Source organism: Lynx rufus, unplaced genomic scaffold, assembly GCF_022079265.1.
Source record: "Lynx rufus isolate CCGP_SWC_20201006 ecotype Redwood Valley unplaced genomic scaffold, mLynRuf1.p SCAF_6, whole genome shotgun sequence".
In the NCBI taxonomy this organism is placed as follows: Eukaryota; Metazoa; Chordata; class Mammalia; order Carnivora; family Felidae; genus Lynx; species Lynx rufus.
In genome coordinates this window covers 16,385,438-16,408,414 of record NW_025814878.1, presented here as the reverse complement: position 1 = coordinate 16,408,414, position 22,977 = coordinate 16,385,438, and the positions used below count along the sequence as shown (strand labels likewise).

General features: G+C 40.3%; 1 protein-coding gene across 3 annotated transcripts in view; it reads left to right on the top strand.

Annotated features, from left to right (window-relative positions):
* Nucleotides 1–22,977, top strand: part of PHACTR2 (phosphatase and actin regulator 2) — a 134,646-nt gene that overhangs the window by 84,726 nt on the left and 26,943 nt on the right. For 2 of the 3 annotated variants that reach the window (XM_047101800.1, XM_047101799.1), the window contains 5 exons: nt 1,000–1,205; nt 2,476–2,632; nt 6,891–6,946; nt 13,399–13,460; nt 16,195–16,332. In XM_047101800.1, coding sequence (XP_046957756.1) covers nt 1,000–1,205; nt 2,476–2,632; nt 6,891–6,946; nt 13,399–13,460; nt 16,195–16,332 — 619 coding nt within the window. Of the gene's footprint in view, nt 1–996; nt 1,206–2,475; nt 2,633–6,890; nt 6,947–13,398; nt 13,461–16,194; nt 16,333–22,977 lie in introns of all 3 variants that reach the window. The other variant, XM_047101798.1, reaches the window with a different exon arrangement.

Genomic DNA, 22,977 nt, shown 5'->3' with positions numbered 1-22,977 from the left:
TCTCCACATCCTCTCCAGCATCTATAGTCTCCTGATTTGTTCCTTTTGGCCACTCTGACTGGTGTGAGGTGATATCTGAGTGTGGTTTTGATTTGTATTTCCCTGATGAGAAGCGACATTGAGCATTATTTATAGTAACTTTAAATCAGAGACTCTCACCAAGCTTAAATAATAGAAAATTATTACGTCCATACACATCTTCTATAGAGTCCTTTCTTCTATAGAGTCAATTTAGCTTCCACCTTTTCCATCTCGTGTTACTAACATATTCCTGTGAGAGGCAGTTTTACAAATGGGGAAACTAAAGCATCTCAGAGAGGATCTATGATTTTTTTTGACTTGACACATTGGCTGTGATAAAAGTAGGAAAATTCATGTATCAGTGGTATATGTCATCACCCTTCTAGGTGCTGGGCTACAAATCAGTATGAATGAATCCCACTTGCGAAGGAACTCTTAGGGTCGGGATGGCAGACGAGTGAGTGGTGATCGAGGTGCACTCAGTGCTCCAATGGGGTTGTCCTCAGGTCACCTTAGGAGCCGGGAGGCGGGGCATGGATCTAGACGGACGGCCAGTGAAAGATTCCTGAAGAAGCTATGGCTTTAGCTGAGACTCGAAGGATGAGTAGGAGTCACAGGTACAGGAGAAGTGCAAAGTCAGGTATCCAGGAACTTCTAGTGCATTGTTGTTTCCACTGAACCCCCATTGCTACAGCCAAATCAGTTTGCAAAATACAGTTTTACCATATTCACGTACTAAATATGTCAGATGTCAGGTAGTCATTCCTTTTCATTTTACAGATGAAGAATCTCAAACCTCGAGAGTGAAGTGATACAGGGCTATCTGCCATTTCACTGTCCTTAGCTGCCTATGTCTGCTTTCTGCTTTCGCAACTCGAAAGATGCTCAGGAAACTAGAGCTCCTTCTCGTGGTATTGGTGTTGCCCTGAGGGTTGCTCTGAACTTCACACCACCCCTGTGTTGTTGTGCCTTTAGCAGTTTTACAACCAAAGATGAGCCGGGGAAGGCGGCACCTCATCTGCTGACTCCTGGGCTGATGGGAGAATCTTCCGGATCCTTCAGTGCCCCGGAGGATGAAGGCCAAAGGGAATACCAGGCCAATGACTCTGACTCCGATGGGCCTGTCTTGTACACTGATGATGACGATGATGAAGAGGATGAGGACGAGGATGGCAGTGGGGAAAGTAAGACTTGTGTTCAAGAGGTGGGGAGGAAAGTGAGCGATGGGCAGAAGCAGGTGCACTTTGTAAAGAACAAAAGCCATGGGCGATCAGACATCTGGTGTTTTCTTTCCCCCATATTCTTTTCTCATATTAGAAATGTCCGTGTTCTAAGGTTTAACTGTTGATGACAGGCCTTTCCAGATGAGGATTCCACGGGGGCCAGAGGGTCAAGTCTTTGTCTATGAGGAAGATACGCACGTTTGTATTTGTACAAGGAATCAAAGCTTTCTAATGACAGAGGCAGTTTCCAAATGATCAGAGATGGCCCTTCCACCCTGAGGTCTTTCTCGAATAGAGAGCATAAATTCAGGATTCACTGGATTACTTATTGGAGGTGTTTGAGACTTCCGGTCAGTTTTATACTAGGGTTTAAAGAGAGGGGAGGGAGGAATGAGTCAAGAATGACAAATACCTTTGAAGAATTAAAAATAATCACTCTTCCACAGTAGATGAGATAGGATGCCTTCTAAGAAGGAATGCCAGTTACAGTAGATTAAGCCAACCATTCATATATAACTTCAGGAACTAGAAAGTGCTTTTTTGTTTTGTTTTGTTTTGTTTTAAACTTCTGAGCATCATGACTTAGGAGGAATTCACTATGGAATTGAATTTATACATCGTGGAAAGCTATTAATGATTGAACGTCAGTTTGTCAAGTTCCTTCTAGTTTGTACTAAACAACAATAGCAACAAAATCCTCATCATCCACCTGGTATTAACTCTCCTCTGTTGAGACATTAGGGATTCTTCCTAATTAAGGATTAAGACACTGCTACCATCAGTAAACCATCTCCAGCGTGATTTCTGAGTGGAGGCAAGAAGACAAGACTTTACAGTGCAAATAAAGGAGCTAAGTTTTTAAGACTTAAAAAAGAAAGCATTACACAATCAGTAATTTCCACGATACAACATCTCAGCAAAATAAACTTCAAATACCACTATCCAAATGATGAGGTGACGCTTGCGAGTTTTTTCATGGTGCCCCAACATTTTTTTCAGAACATTTTTAAAAATAGTCCTTCAGTTTTCCAAAATGAACTACATCCAACTCAAAACTGGGTTTGGGTTTGTTTTTTTTTTTTTTCTTTTTCCTGAGGTTAATTAAAATTCCACTCTTGCATGTGGATAAGGAATTTCTTCTGGACTCTGTTTAAAGTCCATGCCATGTGTAACCTGAGTGCTGCTTGCTAAAAGCCTCTTTCTCTGCGTTTCTTCCTTCTCCAATCCTCAGGTGCTTTGGCAAGTAAAATACGACGAAGGGATACTCTTGCTATCAAACTTGGCAACAGACCATCTAAAAAGGAACTAGAAGACAAAAACATCTTGCAGCGCACATCTGAAGAAGAGAGGCAGGAAATCCGGCAGCAGATTGGAACCAAGCTCGTCAGGTAATGGCTGAAATCTTAGTACAGCACTGACCAATCCATACTTTTCTCCCCACTGCGGTTTCCTGCCCGACAGGGATCATTGTGAATTCCTTGGGTGAGGGCACGCATGGCCTATGTGGTTTTCTAAACTTGGTCCTGATGGTGAACCACTCAAAGAGCTTGCCCTTTGGTCCAACCAGTCAGTGGCTTTGGAGTCACCAAAGCCCGAGCCAAGTGTCAAAAAACGTTTGCAGTTGAGGACCAGTTAGTAAACAATTCCGGTTTTGCTGGCCAGAAGGTCTCTGTTGCAGCTACTCAACTGTGCCATTATAGCATGAAAGCAGCCATAAACAATACATAGACAAATGGATGCAGCTGTGTTCCAATAAAACTTTATTCACCAAAACAGGCAGGGAGCCGGATTTGGCCTGCAGGTCATATTTTGCCCAACTCCTGGCCCAATCCACAGACTCTCTGGCATTCCTGTGATTGCCATGAGGTTCTGCCCTGTGGGCCTTGAGATTGTAGAAAATATTAGTTAGCTTCAGTGGCCAGGTAACTATAGCCCCTCCTATCAAAACCTCCCCCTTTTAACTTGAAATAAATGGTTATCTGGGGCACCTGGGTGGCTCAGTCGGTTAAGTGTCCAGCTTCGGCTCAGGTCATGATCTCACAGATTGTGGGTTCGAGCCTCACATCAGGCTCTGTGCTGACAACTCAGAGCCTGAACCCTGCTTCAGATTCTGTGTCTCCCTCTCTCTCTCTGCCCCTCCCCTGCTCATGCTCTGTCTGTGTCTCTGTCTCTCAAAAATAAAAATGTTAAAAATTTTTTTTTAAAAAATGGTTATCTGATTTTTCTTTCTGCCTCCAGCCATTGTAGAGTTTCTACTTTTGCTACCAGTGACTTTGGAAGTCCATTTAACTGGCAGCTTTTTTGTTTTTGTTTTGAGAGAGAGAGAGAGAGAGAGCATAAGTGAGCGAGGGGCAGAGAGAGAAAGAATCCCACAAGTGGCAGAGAGAGGGAGGGAGAGAGAGAGAGAGAAGCGGAGCTCACCCAGAGCTCATGCTCACCCAAAACAGGGCTCATGTTCACCACACGTGGGGCGCAAGCTCACCCAAAGTGGGGCTCGTGCTCACCCGATGTGGGACTAGAACTCATCAACTGTGCGATCATGACCTAAGCCGAAGTCAGATGCTTAACGACTGAGCCCCCCCGCCCCCCGGGGCACCCTTAACTGGCAGCTTTAATAGAAGCGAGTGCCAAAGCCTTGTTTTCCATGATCACTTTAAGCATATTTAAGTGTGAGCTATTTTGCTGACTTCTCTCACTCTGTGTCAGTTGGGAGAAGGGAGTAGTCTGAGATCCCAGGGCAGGATTTGGAGGTGGAAGAAATCCCTCTCCTTGCTTAGAAGTGGAAGACTTCTGTGACTGTGTCATACCTACAGGGCTGGCATGTGGGGGTTCTGAGGCTATTATCTGTTTGGCAGATGGGACCAAGCAGCGGCTTGGGGTAGATAAATGAGATGATACGCTGAAGGCACTTGAGTGCCTGGATCGTAGCAAGCACTTAATAAAATTAAATATTTTCATTATTGATTTAAATAATTATATATATGTTAAACAGGTAAAACATTCTTAAAAATTAAATCCAAAAGTGGCAACTTTGTTCAGTATTTTTGAAGAACAACCTAACAGTGTGAAAGAAAAAAAAAAGGAATTGTGTAGCAGTCTATTGTTTTACATGGTAATTGTTTTACATGGTGAGGTCATTTGAGAGACTATACAAGAAGGAAATAATCCAGAAGAGAAAAAAAAAAAACCTATATATTTTACAAAGATGTTTATTTCAAGGCTATTTATAGTAGTGACAACTAAAACAAACCAAATGCTCAAAAACAGGGTGCTGATGGAGAACCTTGTGAAGTAAGCAGAGAGCAGTGATTTTCCAACTGCCTCATCAAGGATTTCTTGGAGGGAACACTCTGGCTTCTATGGGGGGGATCCAGGGCAGTGTGGGTGTGTTAGGGGTGGGACGGGAGGAACTCCTTCATCCCAGGCTTAACCATCCAACCAGAACAGCCTCTTCTGTCTGTTTGATAAAAGGATCCTACCCCCACCCCTAAAAGTTTGAGAGCCTCTGAAAGTATGCACGTAGACCACATCCAGAAAATATTTTATCTGAGTAGTTTTAAATATGTAAATTTTGCAGAATTGTTTCTTTACAAATATCACACATCTGATCACTGCCGTTAAAGATAAATCACCCATAGTCCCTACCTTAGGGGACTCCGTGTATCGTGGAAGAGACAGACTGACATACTCCTTGGTGAGGTCAGTGAAAAGCACCAACATCTAGGTCAAGAGAACTGGGTGTGAGACCTTGCTCTAACTTTCACTAGTACCTGATATTCAGCAAGTGACTTAATCTCTTATTTCCTCATTTATAAAATGGGAACTGGCTACTCCCTTGCTGAGTTGTTTTGAGGATCCACAAATGTAAGTTAAGCACCTAGCACAGCACCTGGGACTTTAAGAGTATGAACTAACAAGAGCTATGATTATCATCTTACCTTTATTATTACTTGTGTGGTAAGTGCTCTAATAGATGTGTGATCTTTGTATGACTGCTGTATAGGGGCAGAGAATTCACAGGACAGGATAGGACAGGTCAAACACCCAACCGAAGGGTACTATTTTAGTCATTTGTATGATTTCTGTAGGTAGAGAAAGAGAGAATGGTATTCCTGAGGGAGGAAACCCCATAAACAAAAGAAGGATGATGTCTTTGGTGGATGAGAGAGTGCAGATGTGTAACAGGGTACATGGCTGGTTGGCATGGTAGTTCACTGGGTTCTTTTGTAAGCTCAATTATGCAAGTTACTTCCAAGGTAGCTCTGATGAAAATTAAACTTTAACAAAATTTTTAATGGGGTTTTTAAAATAACATTGATTTCAGTTCCTCACGCCATTTCTGCCACAGCTGGAACATTTATAATTCATAGTATCTTTAAGTAAGATTACATCTCATATACATTAGTTTAATTTGTGCAAACTCAACCTACGTCCGGAAGAAGTTTTTTCTGTAATTAACAACAAATTAACACTGTAAACAAGACGAAGAAAAGGTATAAAGAGTCGTTAGGACATTCAGCTTTTGTTTACAAATAGGTAGCTACTAGTCACAAATGAGCCTGGCTTGGGGCACCTGGGTGGCTCAGTTGGTTAAACACCTGCTTCTTGATTTCCACTCAGATCATGATCTCAGGGTCATGAGATCGAGCCCCGAGTTGAGCTCCTTGCTGGGCATGGAGACCACTTAAGACTCTCTCTCTCCCTCTCCCTGTGCCCTTCGCCCAATTGCACGCACATGTATGCGCTCGCTCCCTCTCTCAAAAAAAATTTTTTTTTTAAATGAGCCTGCTTTTCTCAAAAGCAGGTGGGAAGGGTCCATATATCTTAAAATAACTCTACTACATGTATTATAAATCCATTTGAGGTCACAAAAGCAGTATTTCACGGGAATTAACTACACTGTCCAGTGTGGATCAACCATCTTTTGAGTTAGTATGAACTCTTAAGCAGAAGACTTCTTTATATTCTAAAGATCTGTATGTTAATTAGGAGATGGGCTAATAGCTTCTGGCAGAAACCAAAAAGTGCAGTGGTCCAAATAAGACACTTCCACATGTTTATTTCCTTTCCACAGAACAGTCCAGAGGTAGGTGGACTCTCCAGGATGCGTGGGACTCCCCACCCACTCCTTATAGTTAGCTGGACACTCAGATTCTTTCTGTCCTATTGCTTTTCCATCCCCATGGATATTCTCATCTGCGTGATCCAAGCTGGCTCACATGGCCATGTTTGAGTTCTAGCCCATGGAAGAAGGAAAGAAAGAAAAGGAAATACACAGTCATTTTAAGGGTAAAAAGCAGAAGTTACAGATACCACTCTGTTCGTATCCCATTGCAAGGACTCAGTCGTAAAACCGCACCTTGCAGCTGGGGAGGCAGAAGTCTGTAGTTGGGGGACCACAGCCACAGCTCAGGAGGTTCTGTATCTAAAAGAGAGGAGGAAGACTGGATCAGGGGAGTAGGTAGCAGTCTCAGACAGTCTTTAGTCTCCAAACTAACAGAAAGGAGACTTTTATTTTGTAGGTGTAAAATGGATTTGTGTTTCCCCAAATAGGAAAGAATAAAGCTTTCTTTGTTATTTTATTTCACATTTCGCATCAAGGAGGTCTTGTTTGTAACCTACAATATATCCTTTTTGTCATCATAGGAGACTTAGCCAGAGGCCCACAACTGAAGAATTAGAGCAAAGAAATATCCTAAAACGTGAGTATCTTATCTTATTTGGTGATTTCTCATGTAACCATTAACAAGCTCCCTTCAGAGATGATCCATTTATCAGTAGGAAACCTCCATGTTTATTCACGAATGATTAAAATGGCCCGCTTAGATCACATTTCTAGATAATTAAAAAAATGGGGTGCATGGATGGCTCAGTCAGTTAAGCACCCAATTCTTGATTTCCGCTCAGGTCATGATTTCACGGTTTGTGAGATCGAGCCCCATGTGGGACTCCATGCTGATAGCCTGGAGCCTGCCTGCAATTCTCTTTGCCTCTCTCTTTGCCCCTTCCCTACTTGTGCGCTCTCTCTCTCTAGCTCTCTAAAAATAAATAAGTAGAATTAAAAAAATAATTTCTTGAAAGTTGTATTTCATTTTATGGCTTTGAGCCTGATATCCCCCAGACCAGAGTCATGGTTGTGACAGTTGTTTTTAAGAAAGATGAAATATATCCATGTATTCTTTTACCCAAATGTTACATAGAAGAAAATGCTCTAGTCTGCTTGCAAATAAATGTCAAAGAAAAAGCCAAAGAATCCCCAAGGAAATAAATCAAACATTCCTATATTATTATTAATAATACAGTTTGTTGCCAGGTTTAACAAATGACTCCATTTAAAACAGAATTATGGTAAAAGAAATTCTTGAGCCCTTTTCATTTTCCTTTGTTATGATAACTCTGTTTCCCTTTTGAGTTATTTATAATTTCTCAGGAGTTAAGGAGTTCTCCATTCATTTTCCTACTTCATTTTCCCTTTCTCTTTTCCCTTCTGTTTTCTTTGACTTTACTTCTTACTCACTAGTCCAGTAGAACTTCATTGGAGTTCGTATGTTAAAGCTATAAAACTAATAGAAGCACAGTTTGTCATTATATACTGTGTCCATGTGGTTACCAACCACAGTGACTTAAGTAATGGATATTTTTAAGTTGAGCCTAGCTGCAGTTTTATATACTATTAACCCAGTTTCAGAAGAGCTTTTTATTGTATGAAATATAAAAACGTCAGGGCTGGGCAGAGCTCCGGATAGTACTACAATAGCAATGAGCTGTGGCATGCTGGACATCTTTTTCGATCAGGCTTTTAGAGGTCATTCTTGTCTGGATGATCCCCATTCTTCAATCTGAGTTGTTTTCTTTTCCTAAGGAATGAAAGAATTTTTTTAAGTTTATTTATTCATTCTGAGAGAGAAAGGGGCGGGGAGAGAAGTGAGGGAGATAGAATCCCAAGCAGGCCTCCACACCATCAGCACAAAGTCCAAAGCGGGGCTCAGACTCATGAACTTCAAGATCCTGACCTGAGCTGAGATCGAGTCAGATGCTTAACTGAGTGCGCCACACAGGTACCCCAGGAATGAAAGATTTTAATGATACGTTTATACTATACTTGCCATTACTAAGACAACTCAACAAAGAAGACTGAACAGTGAGAGGAACTGACAGTCTATGGGATTCTTTCCTTGGAATGCTTTTTTCTGGCCGTTTGTGAGCAAAACTGGAATAGAACCCAAAGAAGGGCTTAACGTGACCGTCAGTATGTAGAAGAGCCAGTACAGAGATGGAAAAAGTCATGGGTAGAAAAGCAAATAAAATAGTGTTTTAGTTTTCTGAGGAAGGATGAAAGCAACATTTAATTTTGACAACAACACAAAACCAAAAAAGCTCATGGCTTTTGATAGTAGGTCCCTGGAAAATATTTCTTGAACTAAATTTTAGATAAGCTCAAGAGCAGACTGTAAGCTCCTAAAACACAAAGATTATGTCTTATTGGATGCCTGATGCAATACCTGGGGGGGGGGGGGGATAAAAAAAGGAAGAGCGAATTCTGGGTAATTCTTTTCTGCTTCTGTGAGACAAATGGTGCCAAACCACATTGCTGTTTGGTTATTTGAGGAACTATTTCATAGATGTAGAAATTTATCACACATTGATCTTAAGTGCTGTCTTGGCTTCTATACCCCATTTTCCTGGAGGTTCAGGGAAGAGGGAAACGCCAAAGTCAACTTCAGATTGGATTCCAGTCCTTTTTTTACTTCCTTCTTAGTTTATCTAACCATGCTTATTCTGGAAACAAAAGACACATTTCCAGTCTGGAGAGGCTGATAACTGGCTTACGATCTCCTGCCATAATATTGTATGGCCAAGGGAAGCAGAAAAGAGAACTGGTAGAGGTCATCCAGAGCAATCCACTGAGCGGTCCCGGGAACTGAATGGCATAGCTTACAATACTGTGTTCAGCCCCTGTGTGCCTCTGGGTTCTTCCACATAGATGACTCTTTTTTGTGTGTTTATTTCATGTCCAGCTTTTGTTCAAAAGAAGTATGATTGACTATTTGAAAAAAGTCTGTGTGTGAGATGGTGTGGTTGTTTTGTTTTGTTTTTGTTGTTTTGTTTTTTGGTTTTTTTTTTTGGAACGTTTGCTTATTTTTGAGACAGAGAGAGACAGAGCATGAACAGGGGAGGGGCAGAGAGAGGGAGACACAGAATCCGAAGCAGGCTCCAGGCTCTGAGCTGTCAGCACACAGCTCGATGCAGGGCTTGAACTCACGGACCGTGAGATCATGACCTGAGCTGAAGTTGGACGCTTAACTGATTGAGCCACCCAGGCACCGCCAGTATTTTTGTTTGTTTGTTTGTTTGTTTGTTTGTTTGTTTTTAAGGACACTTATTTTAACTGGGTCATCTTTTCTTGACAGACTAGGGAATTCATTCACAGAGTAAACTAATTCAGCAGCTGTCAAATCCAAGCTCATCATTAGTTTATTAAACATGAGTCAGGTGGCAGTCAGTGCAGATCTCACTTTCAGTGGAGACCAAGGGCACATTTATTCCTTAATTTATCAGTCACCATAACACATCTTATTCCATCTCTTTCCTATTTTACTGCATCTAGGCTTTTTTAAACAAAAAACAAAAACAAAACTATAAAGTTAGGTTTAATTGTACATTTTAGAACCAAGTCCTTAATATTATTAAAATAGAAAGCAAGTTCTGGTGCTTGAAAGGTCAACTTTTGCCTACCAGAAAAAGAGATACCCATGGAACACCTTTTACAGGGCAGGCATAGGAGATGCAGATCTGATTAGCTATGACAATAGCTATATATTCTCTAGAGAAAAAGTGTATTAGGCCATTGAGTGCTGTATTTTTTCCCAACATTTTATTATGAAATTTTTTAAATATAGAGAAAAGTTGAAAATTTTTATAGTAAACACCCATACATGTGCTATTTATAATCTACTATTAACATTTTATCACATCTTGCTTTATCACATATCTGTCCTTACATTGATCCATGTTATTTTTTTGATGCATTTCAAAGTAAGTGTATAAATACATTTTCATTTTCATGGTTTCATATAAAACCATGTAAAACCCACAAAAAATATTTGGCTTTAAGTTTATTTGTTTATTTTGAAAGAGAGAGAGAGTGAGGTGGGACAGAGAGAGAAGGAGAGAGAGAATCCCAAGTGGACTCCACAGTGTCAGTGCAGAGCCCCATGTGGGGCTTGAACTCACAAACCGTGAGATCCTGACCTGAGCCAAAATCAAGAGTCAGATGCTCAACCAACGGAGCCCCCCAGGTGCCGCAAATATTTGGCTTTTTTTAAACTTAGTTTATCTGAATCGATGACTCAGGAATATAATATTCCAGTTGCTGATGTTTTGGTGCTTTTCTGTCTTCTCCTATTAGCTCATCCCTAAAATGCTCTGGGCAACATTTGCTAGCTGGGTAGGTTTCCTGTAGTGCCCATGGTTATTAAACCACATATGTTGTTTGTGTTTATGGCAAATGCTTCCTGTGACTGCTCTGAAATATCCACCCCCCTGCTTTGATGGAGTTACTAAAGGCAAGGTTTGTCAATGAGTCACGTCACTTCCTTCATGAATATCCCTCCAGTCTATTTAGAGTGACCAGAAAGGTGTACATCCTACTGTATAATTAGTCCTTTACTAAACAGAGAAACAAAGAAAACGTTAAAAAAGAAAAGTGAGGGGCGTCTGGGTGGCTGAGTCAGTCCCACTCTTGATTTCAGCTCAGGTCATGATCTCACCTCACAGTTGTGAGATCAAACCCTGTGTTGGCTCTGCCCTGGGCCTGGAGCCTGCTTAAGATTCTCTCTCTCCCTCTCCTTCTTCCCCTCCCCCTGCTCACCAGTTCTCTCTCTCTCTCTCTCTCTGTCTCTCTCTCTGTCTCTCTCTCAAAAAAGAAATAACTAAATTTCATTTCATTTCATTTCAACTCAGTGAGTTTTTTTAAACTAAGATTTGACCTTGATTCTTTGTAAGAGATTTTACAAGTATTTAAAAAGATTCAGAAGATCAGTCATGTTGACTTCCCTCCACCTCTTACCTTCTTTAACTTCTTTAAAAGCACAATTTCAGGGGCACCTGGGTAGCCCAGCCGGCTGAGCATCTGACTTCAGCTCAGGTCATGATCTCACGGTTTGTGGGTTCGAGCCCTGTGTCGGGCTCTGTGCTGACGGCTCGGAGCCTGGAGCCTGCTTGGGATTCTGTGTCTCCCTCTCTCTGTCTCCCTCCCTCCCCTGCTCACACTCTGTCTCTATCTCAAAAAATAAATTAACATTTAAAAACTTCAAAAAATAAAAAAGGTAAAAGCATGATTTCAAATATGGAAATATGTAAGGAAGTCAGCTCCTGATGTTAAAAACGAATTCCCACATGGTAGAATTCTGTTTATTTAACTTCCTCAACTGCAGTTGGCCCTTCTTTTTTTTAAATAGGTAACTTGCTATCACTCAGATGTACAGTATGCTTAATAAGATGAAATTATCCAATATTCCCTCACAAAAATTAAAGCATTTGTTGGCTTTGAGTCATATTAGATATCCACTTTTCTGTCTTTGAAAAGTACCTTTAAAAATATAGCACAATCACTTTATAGGAAGAATTGACTAAAATGCTTTGAAGATTATATTTTTCTTTTTATTAGTAATATCATTAAAGGCTGACCTTGTAAAGCCTTCCTTTGAATCACATGAACCACAAATTTAGCTTTTGTCTGTTATGTATAATTTATAACCTACATGCCTTGCCCAACTCATATAAAGTAAATATTTGACCCTAAGGATATATTTTAAGGATATCAAAGGATATATATTTTGTGAAGCAATTAGAAAAACCCACAGTATTTTCATAGGAGGAAATATGAATTATAACAAAATTTGTTTGACACACAGGCACTTCCTGAAAGTGTACTAACTGCCTGTTTCTTATCTCGCAGGGTGATTTCAGCTTATGTTTACTCTTTGTCTAAATAACCAGACTCAGCATTCCTTTTCTTATGAATTAAAATTAGTATTTTGGAAGAATGTGGAAACTTTTCTCTGTCCAGATATGGGAAGTTAATAGAGAATTTAGCCTGTTCAACTAACAAATACAATCGGTGCAAATATTGAATACTGATGTTTTATTCATTATAAAAACAATCTTAGTAGTAAGAAGTCTATTTGAATTTTTAAAATAAATTTATCTTTTCATAGAACAGACTTTTCTTTTTCAACGTTTTGGTTGAGCCTTTTTGTATCGTGTGATGTTCCTTCAATAGAATTCGTAACAGCATCTTCTAAGAGATCGTCTTTTGTAAGCATTGGTGTCCAAGAAGTAAAATCTATGCTCATGTATCAAACAAACGATGAGGTATTGGAAGCAACAGAGAAAAGTTCATCAAATAAGTAATGATTAAGATCTGAAGGGGTATTTATTTCTTTAAAATCCCTGGTCATTTTTCTCTTAATCCCATCCGTTGGACAGCATTCATTAAATTGGCCGTTAAATTTTACTATTTGGTGAAGCACTAGAGAAAAAAAAGTCTTTGGAAAGTCAAGTCACAAGAAAATAAATCATCTCCATCAACAGTACACCATAATAACCCCATTCAGAACATTCTGGTTTGAAGTCAGACTCCAAAGAAATGACTGCATTCTGCTACTGTGGAAACCAAAGCAGACAAAATCAAGTATTTTGGTTGGATTTGAATGGAAGTCAACTCAGACATGCATCAGATGGTTCTAATTTGCTCTTTTGATATGTCTCAGATCTTTATGTGAAGGCCAGATCCAGAAGTAAATTTTTATCTGCCTTCTGATAAATTGTGATTATAAGCCCATGAGATGTTCAGCAATGAAAGGTTTTCACCAGAGTGTGGACACCCTTATAGTTTTTTTCAGAACACAATATGAAGTCAGGAAGCAAAAAGGTTTATAGTCAGTAAGGAAACCGATCCCATAAGGAGAAAAAGTAATATATAAATTAATGATCGATCTTTCTGCAAAATCTTTTGACAACTTTTTATGTCAGAGTGTTTGATCATTATCTAAGTCAAATAGTTGTGGCCTGATCTACTTCTCTGATTATAATATCATTTATAGTAACTAAGTCTTCCTGCCTTTTCTCCCCCACCCTCATTCATAAACAGAAAAGAATGAAGAGGAAGAACAAGAAGCAAAAATGGAACTTAAGCGCAGACTCAGCAGAAAGGTGATGAAAACATGACTGTTAATGATCATGTGTGTTTTGAGATATACTTCATTATTTAAATGCAGATCAGCCCTCTGCCTTTACATTTGATACTGAGGAATAATTACTCCAATTAGTTCACTACCTACTCAAAGACATTAAGATCAATGGAATGCATATAATATGGATTATGTTTATATTTACGATTGCATGATATGCTAATTTGAAAAGTTAACAATCAAAAGTTTTAAATTACATTTACCAATTACGAATATAGCATGTAATCTGTGTGAATACTTGTTTAAATGCGAAGAGGAACAAAAAAGAAAAGAAAATCACACAAATGTCTTTTATTCAGCGATAACCATTATTAACATTTCAATATAGTTTTTATTTATTTTTTTATTTTTATTTTTTTTCAATATACAGTTTTTAAAAATGCTCACGTTTTCTGTGTAGTCTTGGAAATATTACATAAATATTAAATTGAAGATCTGCCACTATTCCATGTGTGAGCTGGGTCAGGAATTTATTAAGTGAATTTGATTACCCAACCTGCCTGCTGCTGGGCTACCTAACTTGACAAATGGCTTACTTCCAAAACTCAGACTGTTGTTTCCACCCACTCATAAAAACATAAATCTGACACCAGGGTCATCGCTTTTTCTGTGTTAGAATAACAATAGTCTTCGGAAAAATTAAGCACTATCAGAGTTTATCTTTCATTATATTTCACTATAAATCTTTATACAAATATATAAAGATTTACTTGTAATTCTTTAGATTATACCTTTCACACCTGGATAAGGCAGGGTAAGTAAAATATGACATCTGCAGTGAAGTGTGTGACCTGACCCACGTTTATCTGAGATGGCTGGGGAGTCCACAGCAAAAACACTCTAAGGCATACAGAAGAAACTCCATTCCCATGGAAAAGTTGGAGACTATTTTGAGAGATTTTGGTTTTCATTTTTAGGGAAAAAGATCCTTAATTCATCTTTTTTTTTTTTTTTTCCAAAGATCCTACATGTCAAGTAATGATCAAGCTGACAGAGTTCCTGTAAACTGAATTGCTAGAGATGGCTCTTGTGGCATTTGGTGGCTGTTATGTTACCAGCTACAAATAAGAATAGCCCCTCCTCACTGTCCATGCTCACCCCTGCCATACACACTCATCTTTTGTCAATCCATTTGGGCCCCACTGGGAGGCAACAGAGCCTGGCCTGACCCCCTGACTCCCGCTTCCCTCCACTCTACAGAGCTCTCTGCCATAGGTACAGAACATTCCATCGCGCTAATAACACAGCCTGGATGGAGAATTTCTGACCCATGTGGCCTCTGGTCCCTTGCCTTTTGGGCACTCCCCAGAGGCAGTGGTTTCTCTACCTTCTTACCCCCACATGCCCTGGAGAGGCAGTAAGAAGCTAGCAATATAGATTGAACAACATGTGAGTATAAGGGAACCATTTAGATCATTCCTCCCTCTGTCCATTGCCTACCAGGGCTTTATGAAGCTAGAAGGAGTCACGGTTGCCATACCCCAGCTCAAGTGAACTCAGAGTGTAGACCCAGGCCCTTATAGGAGTGCTCAAGTGATTTGAATGTTAGAGCATTGACCTGCTTCAGCCTCTGATTTTACTCAAGAGGACACTGAGGCTCAGGAAAGGTTTTTTGGGTTTTTGTTTGTTTGTTTGTTTGTTTTCCACAAACACATCATTTTTGTGTGTCAAGGTGCTCAGTTTTTTTAAATAGAAGTTGTATGCATAAGGAACCTCTCCAAAGAAGACCACTTAGACAATGAATGGTCTGGCTGTATACACAGTACATCTATGGGTAAAAAAGATACTGGAAATGGACCCCATGGGTAAAAGAGGCCTGGGTCTATGGCATCTCCAGACTGAGAGAGGCCACAGAAGCATGAACCTTAGTAGCAGAGAGTAGATCATGCCTGTCAGCTAGGGCCCAGCAATCTTTAGTCTCTCAGAGCCATCTCTCTTTATTCTTGGGCTTGGGAAAGGACCAAGAGAGGAGAACAAATACACAGGGCTGGGTGGATTAAATATAACTGTAAATTTGAATTTGACTAAGACCATAGGAGGAATCCAAGTTATTAGAAGTGTCTTAAAGGTCTCAGCCTATTTTAAGCAGTTAAGGCTCACTGAATGTACTCTGTGCCCCTGTGCATTTCTGCAGAGCAGCTTTTCCCACCGGGATAAAGTCAAATCTGGGCCTGGGTCTCTAGTCTTTCCCAGATGACCACCATAGACACGCCCTTCACCGGACCATTTCTTTGTCATAACTTTGTGCATTTCTGAATATAGAGGTTTAATATAATAGGAACAGAGATCTCATTTTGAAAAGTTACAGTGCTTTTGTCTGGATGATTCAGTCTCCAAGCCAGCCATCCTATATCTGGATTGCTATTGTGTCTGCGTGGCTTCGTGTTCCTTGTGTCAGGGATGACAGGTGCCTTTATCGCAATGCCAGGCAAGTTGGGGAAAATAGCATAACGCAGATGGCTGCCAACGCCTGTGACCTATCTAACAATGATGATTTTTATAGTTTCAGAATTAGGGCACACTGCTTTCTGGTTCTCATTAGAAACTCCCAAGATGCTGCTGCCTTTTTTTTCTCTTTTGGATATCTGAAAGTGACCTTGTTTAACCATAACTTTGAAGTTCTCTATAGACAACTTGCCACCATGAGGCTGTAAATGGTCTCCTGAACTTGTCCTTTTTTCCCTATCCCCCTGCAGCTCAGCCTGAGACCTACAGTGGCCGAGCTCCAAGCTCGAAGGATCCTGCGGTTTAATGAGTATGTGGAAGTCACCGAGTCTCCTGACTACGATCGCCGGGCAGACAAGCCCTGGGCCAGGTTAACACCTGCAGACAAGGCAAGAAATCCTCATGGTTTTAGCCGTGATTTTATTTATGATTTTATTGCTTTTCTCAAAGCTTCAATATCCGTGTGGCCTCACCCCACAAACACACACATACTCAGTCGTCCCAGGAGGCTAGATATTACCACATAACTCAAAAGTTTTCTGCCTTTAGTTATTTGAGCCACTTAAGTGATCCATTTAGGAATAGCAATGGAGTTCTTTCAGCTAAGTCTTAGAAAAAATGAGTTCTTAGTTACCGTGTAACCTGTCTGCATTCATACCTGGATTGAGGGCACGGTAGTTCCACAGCCATGATTTTTCCTTACTCTTAGAAAATATAGGGGCACCTGGGTGGCACAGTCGGTTAAGCGTCCGACTTCAGCCAGGTCACGATCTCGCGGTCCGTGAGTTCGAGCCCCGCGTCGGGCTCTGGGCTGATGGCTCGGAGCCTGGAGCCTGTTTCCGATTCTGTGTCTCCCTCTCTCTCTGCCCCTCCCCCGTTCATGCTCTGTCTCTCTCTGTCCCAAAAATAAATAAACGTTGGAAAAAAAAATTAAAAAAAAAAAAAAAAAAAAAAAGAAAATATAATTTATACAAGTTATCATTTTCAAGGGATATGTTAATAGTGAAAAAAGTATTGATCTATATGAAGGCTGACACACTTTTTCTACAAACAGCCAGAGAGTAAATATTTTAGGCTTTGTGGGCCATATAGTCTTGGTTGCAATAGCTCAGCTCTGTCGTAGTCTGAAAGCAGCCATAGACAACAGGTGAGTGAATGGATGTATATGTGTTCCAATAAAACTTTTTTTACAAGAACAGGTGGTGGGCCAGATTTCCCCTGCAGGCCATGGGTTACCAACTCTTAATCTATATCATAGCTCACAGTCCAGAAAAACTTGAAATGTATAGTGAGTCCCATCATGGAGAAAGACTATTTTATGAGTAATATAGTTCCAAAGCCAAACAATTTTGCTAACCTTTTGTTTTCAAATTCTTCAGTTTAGGGTTTTCCTAATATCCCAAGTAATGATTTCTAATTTTTGTCTCTAAGCAAAATTTGGTATCAAATAAACTCATGCCACATTCAGTCTTAATGCTAGAGCTCAGTATTTTAATTATATGCCGTGCTGAAGCTTTTTAATAGGTTTCATTCTGTAAAGTACCTGCTGCATTCAAGCACGTATCAGAGATATAGATCAGAAATCATCTGCTCACAAGAAGAAATGAAAATGAGGGAGGAAAATGATCACAAAGGAAGGATGTTTGGAATGAGAATAGAGAGTAGAGGGAGGCTAAGAATAGCACCCAAGGGACCCAACATTGGTGAAGAGGCAGTCGAACATGAAGAAGAAATGTCTGTGAGGTAGGGAAAGAGGAGAAGACGTAGCCCAATAGCCTAGGAAGGAGAAGATCAGGTCACAAGTGGTTAGTCATGTGGCTAGAGGGGACGTTTTAGCAGTCTGGTGGGTGGAAGCCTGACTCGTAGAGAAAAGGAAAATAAAATAAAACCTCAAGAGTCTTGGCTGTGAAGGAGAAGCCATAGAAGGAGGTAATCACTTGAGCGGTGATGATTGTGGAGGCTGCAAGCTTTTATATATACGAGAAATACCTGAGCAATCTTTTATGCCACAAAGAAGGGGCCAAAAGAAAAAGAAAGGTTGAATACATAGGAGAAAAGGCCAGTAACTGATATAGTAGGGCATAATCAATGGAGCAGCAGGAGAATGTATGTTTGTAGAAAAGGCAAGGAGGAGACCCTTGCGGCTGGGATGGAGAGCACAGGCTGAGGAACGCCCTAAAGGTAGAGGCTTCTCCAAGGCAGGTAAAATCACTCAGGTTGAGGGAAGCCACCAGGGGATGAAGAAGATTGGTACTCAGGTCCGTGTCAAGCTCACTGCTAATCAGTGCCTTGTTTCTTGAAGGAAATGTCAAGGTTATGGGTTACAAAGAATTGCCTGTAAACTACTTACTGTGGTTTCTTGCCCTCATCCCTAAGGCTCCCTGTGTAAAGTCCAGCCCTGTGCTATTCCCTAGGTTACCAAGAAGAAGAATGCCTGGCCTTGAGAGCCTTGTGTTCTAGTCAGAGGGTATACTCATGGACACAAGTGCTGTGAGTGCAGAGTGCATGGAGTCCTGAGAGAGGGTAAGGGGAAAGGTGGGAAGATTTGGGGGCAAGCCCCTCCCACCCTTGAGGTGAGCCTTGAAGGTATCTCATTAAGCACGGTGTGGACAGAGGGAGCCTGCCATTTGCCTACTGCCTACTTCTCACATCCAGGTCTCCGGCAAGTTGTCATGGGGTGTGAAAAACACGTCTCCCCCTGGGAGCCCCTCTTGGGCTGATGTGAAACACAGCTAACACAGTGTGTTTTATCCTAATCACAGCCCTCAACCAGCAGCCCTTTGCTCTTCCCTTTACTGCCTCACACGTAATTCTGAGTGGTTTCCACTGCTTTATTTGCCTTCCTTCCTGCACTTTCCCCTCTCTGTTCAGCAGCAGTAGACTTCACTTATAACCTCATGTGTTGTCTGACACCTCACAAAGAAATACAAGGTTTGAGGTCAGGTGCAGTCTTTAGGGTGAGTGTTAACAACAGATAACATTTCTTTCTCAACCCTAACCCTATCTCAGTTCTGGTCGTATACATTCTTCTGGCATTTTGGTTTTTTATTTTTTTTAGTTGTGAATTATATCACATGGTGAAGATTGTGTGAAACAAATGTACCATTTAACTAATAAAAGGAAGAGACCTGTTTTATTAATCCCTGAATATTACTAGTACCTGAACAGAGCTCTGTGTGCTCCTTCCCAATTGCATTTCTCTCCCTTCCATAAGGAATAACCACCAGGGCACCTGGATGGCTCAGTTGGTTGAGCATCTGCCTTCAGCTCAGGTCATGATCTCACAGTTTGTGGGTTCGAGCCCCGTGTCGGGCTCTGTGCTGACAGCTCAGAGCCTGGAGCCTGCTTCAGATTCTGTGTCTCCCTCTTTCTCTGCCCTTTATACCCCACCCCGAAAATAAATAAACATTAAAAAATTAAAAAAAAAAAAAGGAATAGCCACCACCCTGACTTTTGTCTTAATTATTTCCTTTCTTTCCTTTTTAGGAGTTTAACCACCTTATTTATACCTCTAAACAATAGCGGTATATTTGTTAGTTTTGCCAGTTTTGGAGGCTAAGTACGTCATATGCTGTACTTCTGGGTGTTGCATCATTCAGTCAACACCAAAGAATCTGGGTTAACGCACTAGGCCATCATTTTTCTTTTTCACTGAAATATAATACTTTGTCATATGTATCAGTCACAAAGTAATTATCCATTTAGTTCTTGATTACCTAGTTTCTAGATTTTACATTCGCAAGCTATATACTATGAAGATTCGTGTATCATCTTCAGGGACACGGATCCAGGACTTTTTTCTAGCATATATTCCTTATATGCTAGATCCTTACAATGGGATTGCTGGGTCCTAGAATGTAGGAATGTTCGGCTAAATTAGGCAGTGGCAATAGCTTCCCAAAATAATTGCTCTGGTTTACCCTCCCACCAGCAAAGGTTAAAACTTCCCATGGTTCTATGTTCTTGCCAACATGTGATGGTCAGGCTTTTTGTTCCTTTTTTGTTGTTTTTTTTACTTGACAACCTAGTGGTTATGAAATAATATCTCATTGCACTTATGCTTTGCCTCTCATTAATTACTAATGAGGTTGAGCATATTGTCATACCTATTCTGCATACGGATTCTACTTTTGTGCCTGTCTTTTGTCTATTTTCTTTTGGGTTATCAATTTCTTGTTGATTCATAGGAGTCCTTCCTATATTTCAGTTATCTATATTGTAAATACATATTTATCTTCTCCTGACTTATAACATTGTATTCTCTTTATGGTATGTTTTGACAAAAGAGATTCTTACCTTTAATACAGTGAATTTATCCACTTTTTCTTTATGGCTTGTGATTTTGTTTCTTTGAAAAAATTCTTCCCATACCAAAATCCAAAATGTATTCTGCTATATTGTTTTCTAAAACGTGTATAGTTTTGCTTTTCACATTTAAGTTCTTCATTTACCTAGAGCTGATGTCTTTAGAAGATATAAGATATGCCTTTAACTCTGTAGAGTAGATCATCTCTAGTATGTTTTCTATGTTGCTGTTTGCTCTTTGATCTTCTTTCTTGTAAATTTCTTGCCTTTATCTGGGTGTTCTTTTCTAACTTAAGATGGACTCTAAATCATTAACCTTCTTCTTTCCTTTTTTTCTGATATAAGCACCGAAGCTATATATGGCGCTGTATGTCAGTGGTTCCCAACCTTGGTTACACATTACACTCACCCAGAGGAGCTATAAGAATGCTGATCCCCGGGACCCACCTCCAAAGATCCTGATTTAATTGGTCTGAGGTGTGGCCTTAAATACTGGGATTTTAAAAGTATGTGGTCAGTAATTATAAAATGTTCCATATATCCTTGAAAACTGTGTGTGTTCAGTTTGGGGGTATGGCATTTAAAATATGTCTGAAACTAAATCTTGTTGGTCTCATTCAGATTTCTGTATCCTTGGCTTTTTTATCCTTGCTTTTTTTTTTTTTTTTTTTTTTTTTCTGCCTAGTCTATCCTATACCAAGAGAGGAATATGTTATCTCTCCCAATACATATTTGGATCTTCCCTTCTCTTTATAATTCTATCAATTTTACTTCGTATATTCCGAGATTGTGTTAATAGATATATATGTTTAGAATAATTACATTTTCCTGATGAAGCCTTTATTATGAGACTCTATTCAAGAAATGCTTTCTGTTGTAAAGACTATTTTATCCAATATTATTTTAACATAAAGGTGAGTTGTTTTAGACCACCTTAGTTCAATGAATTCACACTGTAAACCCATGTGAGGGCTACCTATGGATTCATATATTTAGGATAGATTTCATCAGCATGACACTTTCTGTGTGGTTCTCTGGGATCAGACATTCTAGCATAGCCTTCACTGAGGCTATACCATAAGGGCCCCTCTCTATGGCAGGAGGATCATGTATTAGACTTTCCACCTTGGGCAGGTTTTGTCTCTGGTCTTCAGTATCTCACTAAGCTATGAAGATGACCGCTTGGAGTCACCACATAGCAAATGCCCTCAAGGTCAAAGGCAATTTCAGTGCTCTCCTTACCCCATTTCTCTGCGCTTCATCTTCATTTATTATTTTCCATCGAAGTATTTTTTACTTTCTTACCAGCTGATTAGTACACTTAAGATAATTTTTTAATGTTATATACAGCATTTTACTTGGGTTTTCAGTAGAAGGGCTAGTCAAGGTATGTCGTTTTGTAAGAATAGTATAGAGGTGCCTGGCTGGCTCAGTCAGAAGAGCATGCAACTCTTTTTTTTTTTTAAGTTTTTTATTTATTTTGAGAGAGAGAGAGAATGCACACAGAACGGGCAGCAAGAGGGCAGAAAGAGAGAGAATCCCGAGCAGGCTTTGCCCTGTCAACGTGGAGCCCGATGCAGGGCTTGAACTCACAAACTGTGAGATCATGACCTGAGCTGGAGTCAGACGTTTGACTAACTGAGCCAGCCAGGTGCCCTGAGCTTGCTTCTCTTGATCTCAGGGTCATGAGTTCAAGCCCCATGTTGGATGTAGAGAGTACTAAAAAAAATAAATAAACTTTTAAAAAAAATCTTTAAAAAAATGAAAGAAATTGTGTACACTGTTGTATAAGTTTTCTTACATTCTCCTCCCCTAGTTGTGGGCTTTTGGTCACTCACCTCTTATTTAGTGACTCTCAGTTGTCCCTGCTCCAGTCACTATTTCTGTGCAGTGAACTTCCCAAAACTTAGTGACTGAAAATCACAACTATGTTATTCCATCTTACAGATTTTGTGGGTTGGGGATTTAGTCAGGACTCAGCTAGGCAATTCTTCTGCTTTTCATGAGGTTGACTCTGGTTACTCAGTGTTACTCAACTGACAGATACGTTGCTCTGGAGGGTCCCAGATGGCTTCTTTACATGTCTGTTATCTTAGAGAGGATGGCTCAGAAGCTGGGCTCAGTTGAGGTTATCCACCAAAGCACCTACACATGGCCTCTTCTGCATAGTGGCCTCAGACTTGTCACACTTATTACACGGTAGCTGGCTTTTTCCAGAGCCAGTGGCCCAAGAGAACAAGGTAAAAGCCGTATGGCTTTATCTAACCCTACTTTAGAAGACACCCAGCCTTATTCCTCCACATTCTATTACTTATAAGTAGGTCATAAGATCAGCCCAGCTTCAGAGCAGCGCAGCTTCAGAGCGAGGGGAATTCGCTCTACCTCTCAATGAGGGATTGGCAAGGTCATATTGCAGAAGAACATGTGGGCTGGAGGTGTTACTGCTGCCGTCTTTTACAAATGTAATTGCCACATCCACCATTCCCAGCTGGCTTGATATTCAAATGCTGAATTTCACAAAGGCAGGTAGGGAGTGGCCTGGGAAACAAGTAAAGATCACAGCAGGTACAAAGTATGGAAGCAGCGGGAGTCTAAATGATTAAATTTTCCGTACCCTAGAAATAGTCATTTCTAACTCATGTCTGTTGTTGGAAGGCTAAACTCCTTCATCTCTAGTTATAATAAGAGGATTTTTCTTTTTAATTTTGTGTTGAAACAAAAATAGATTT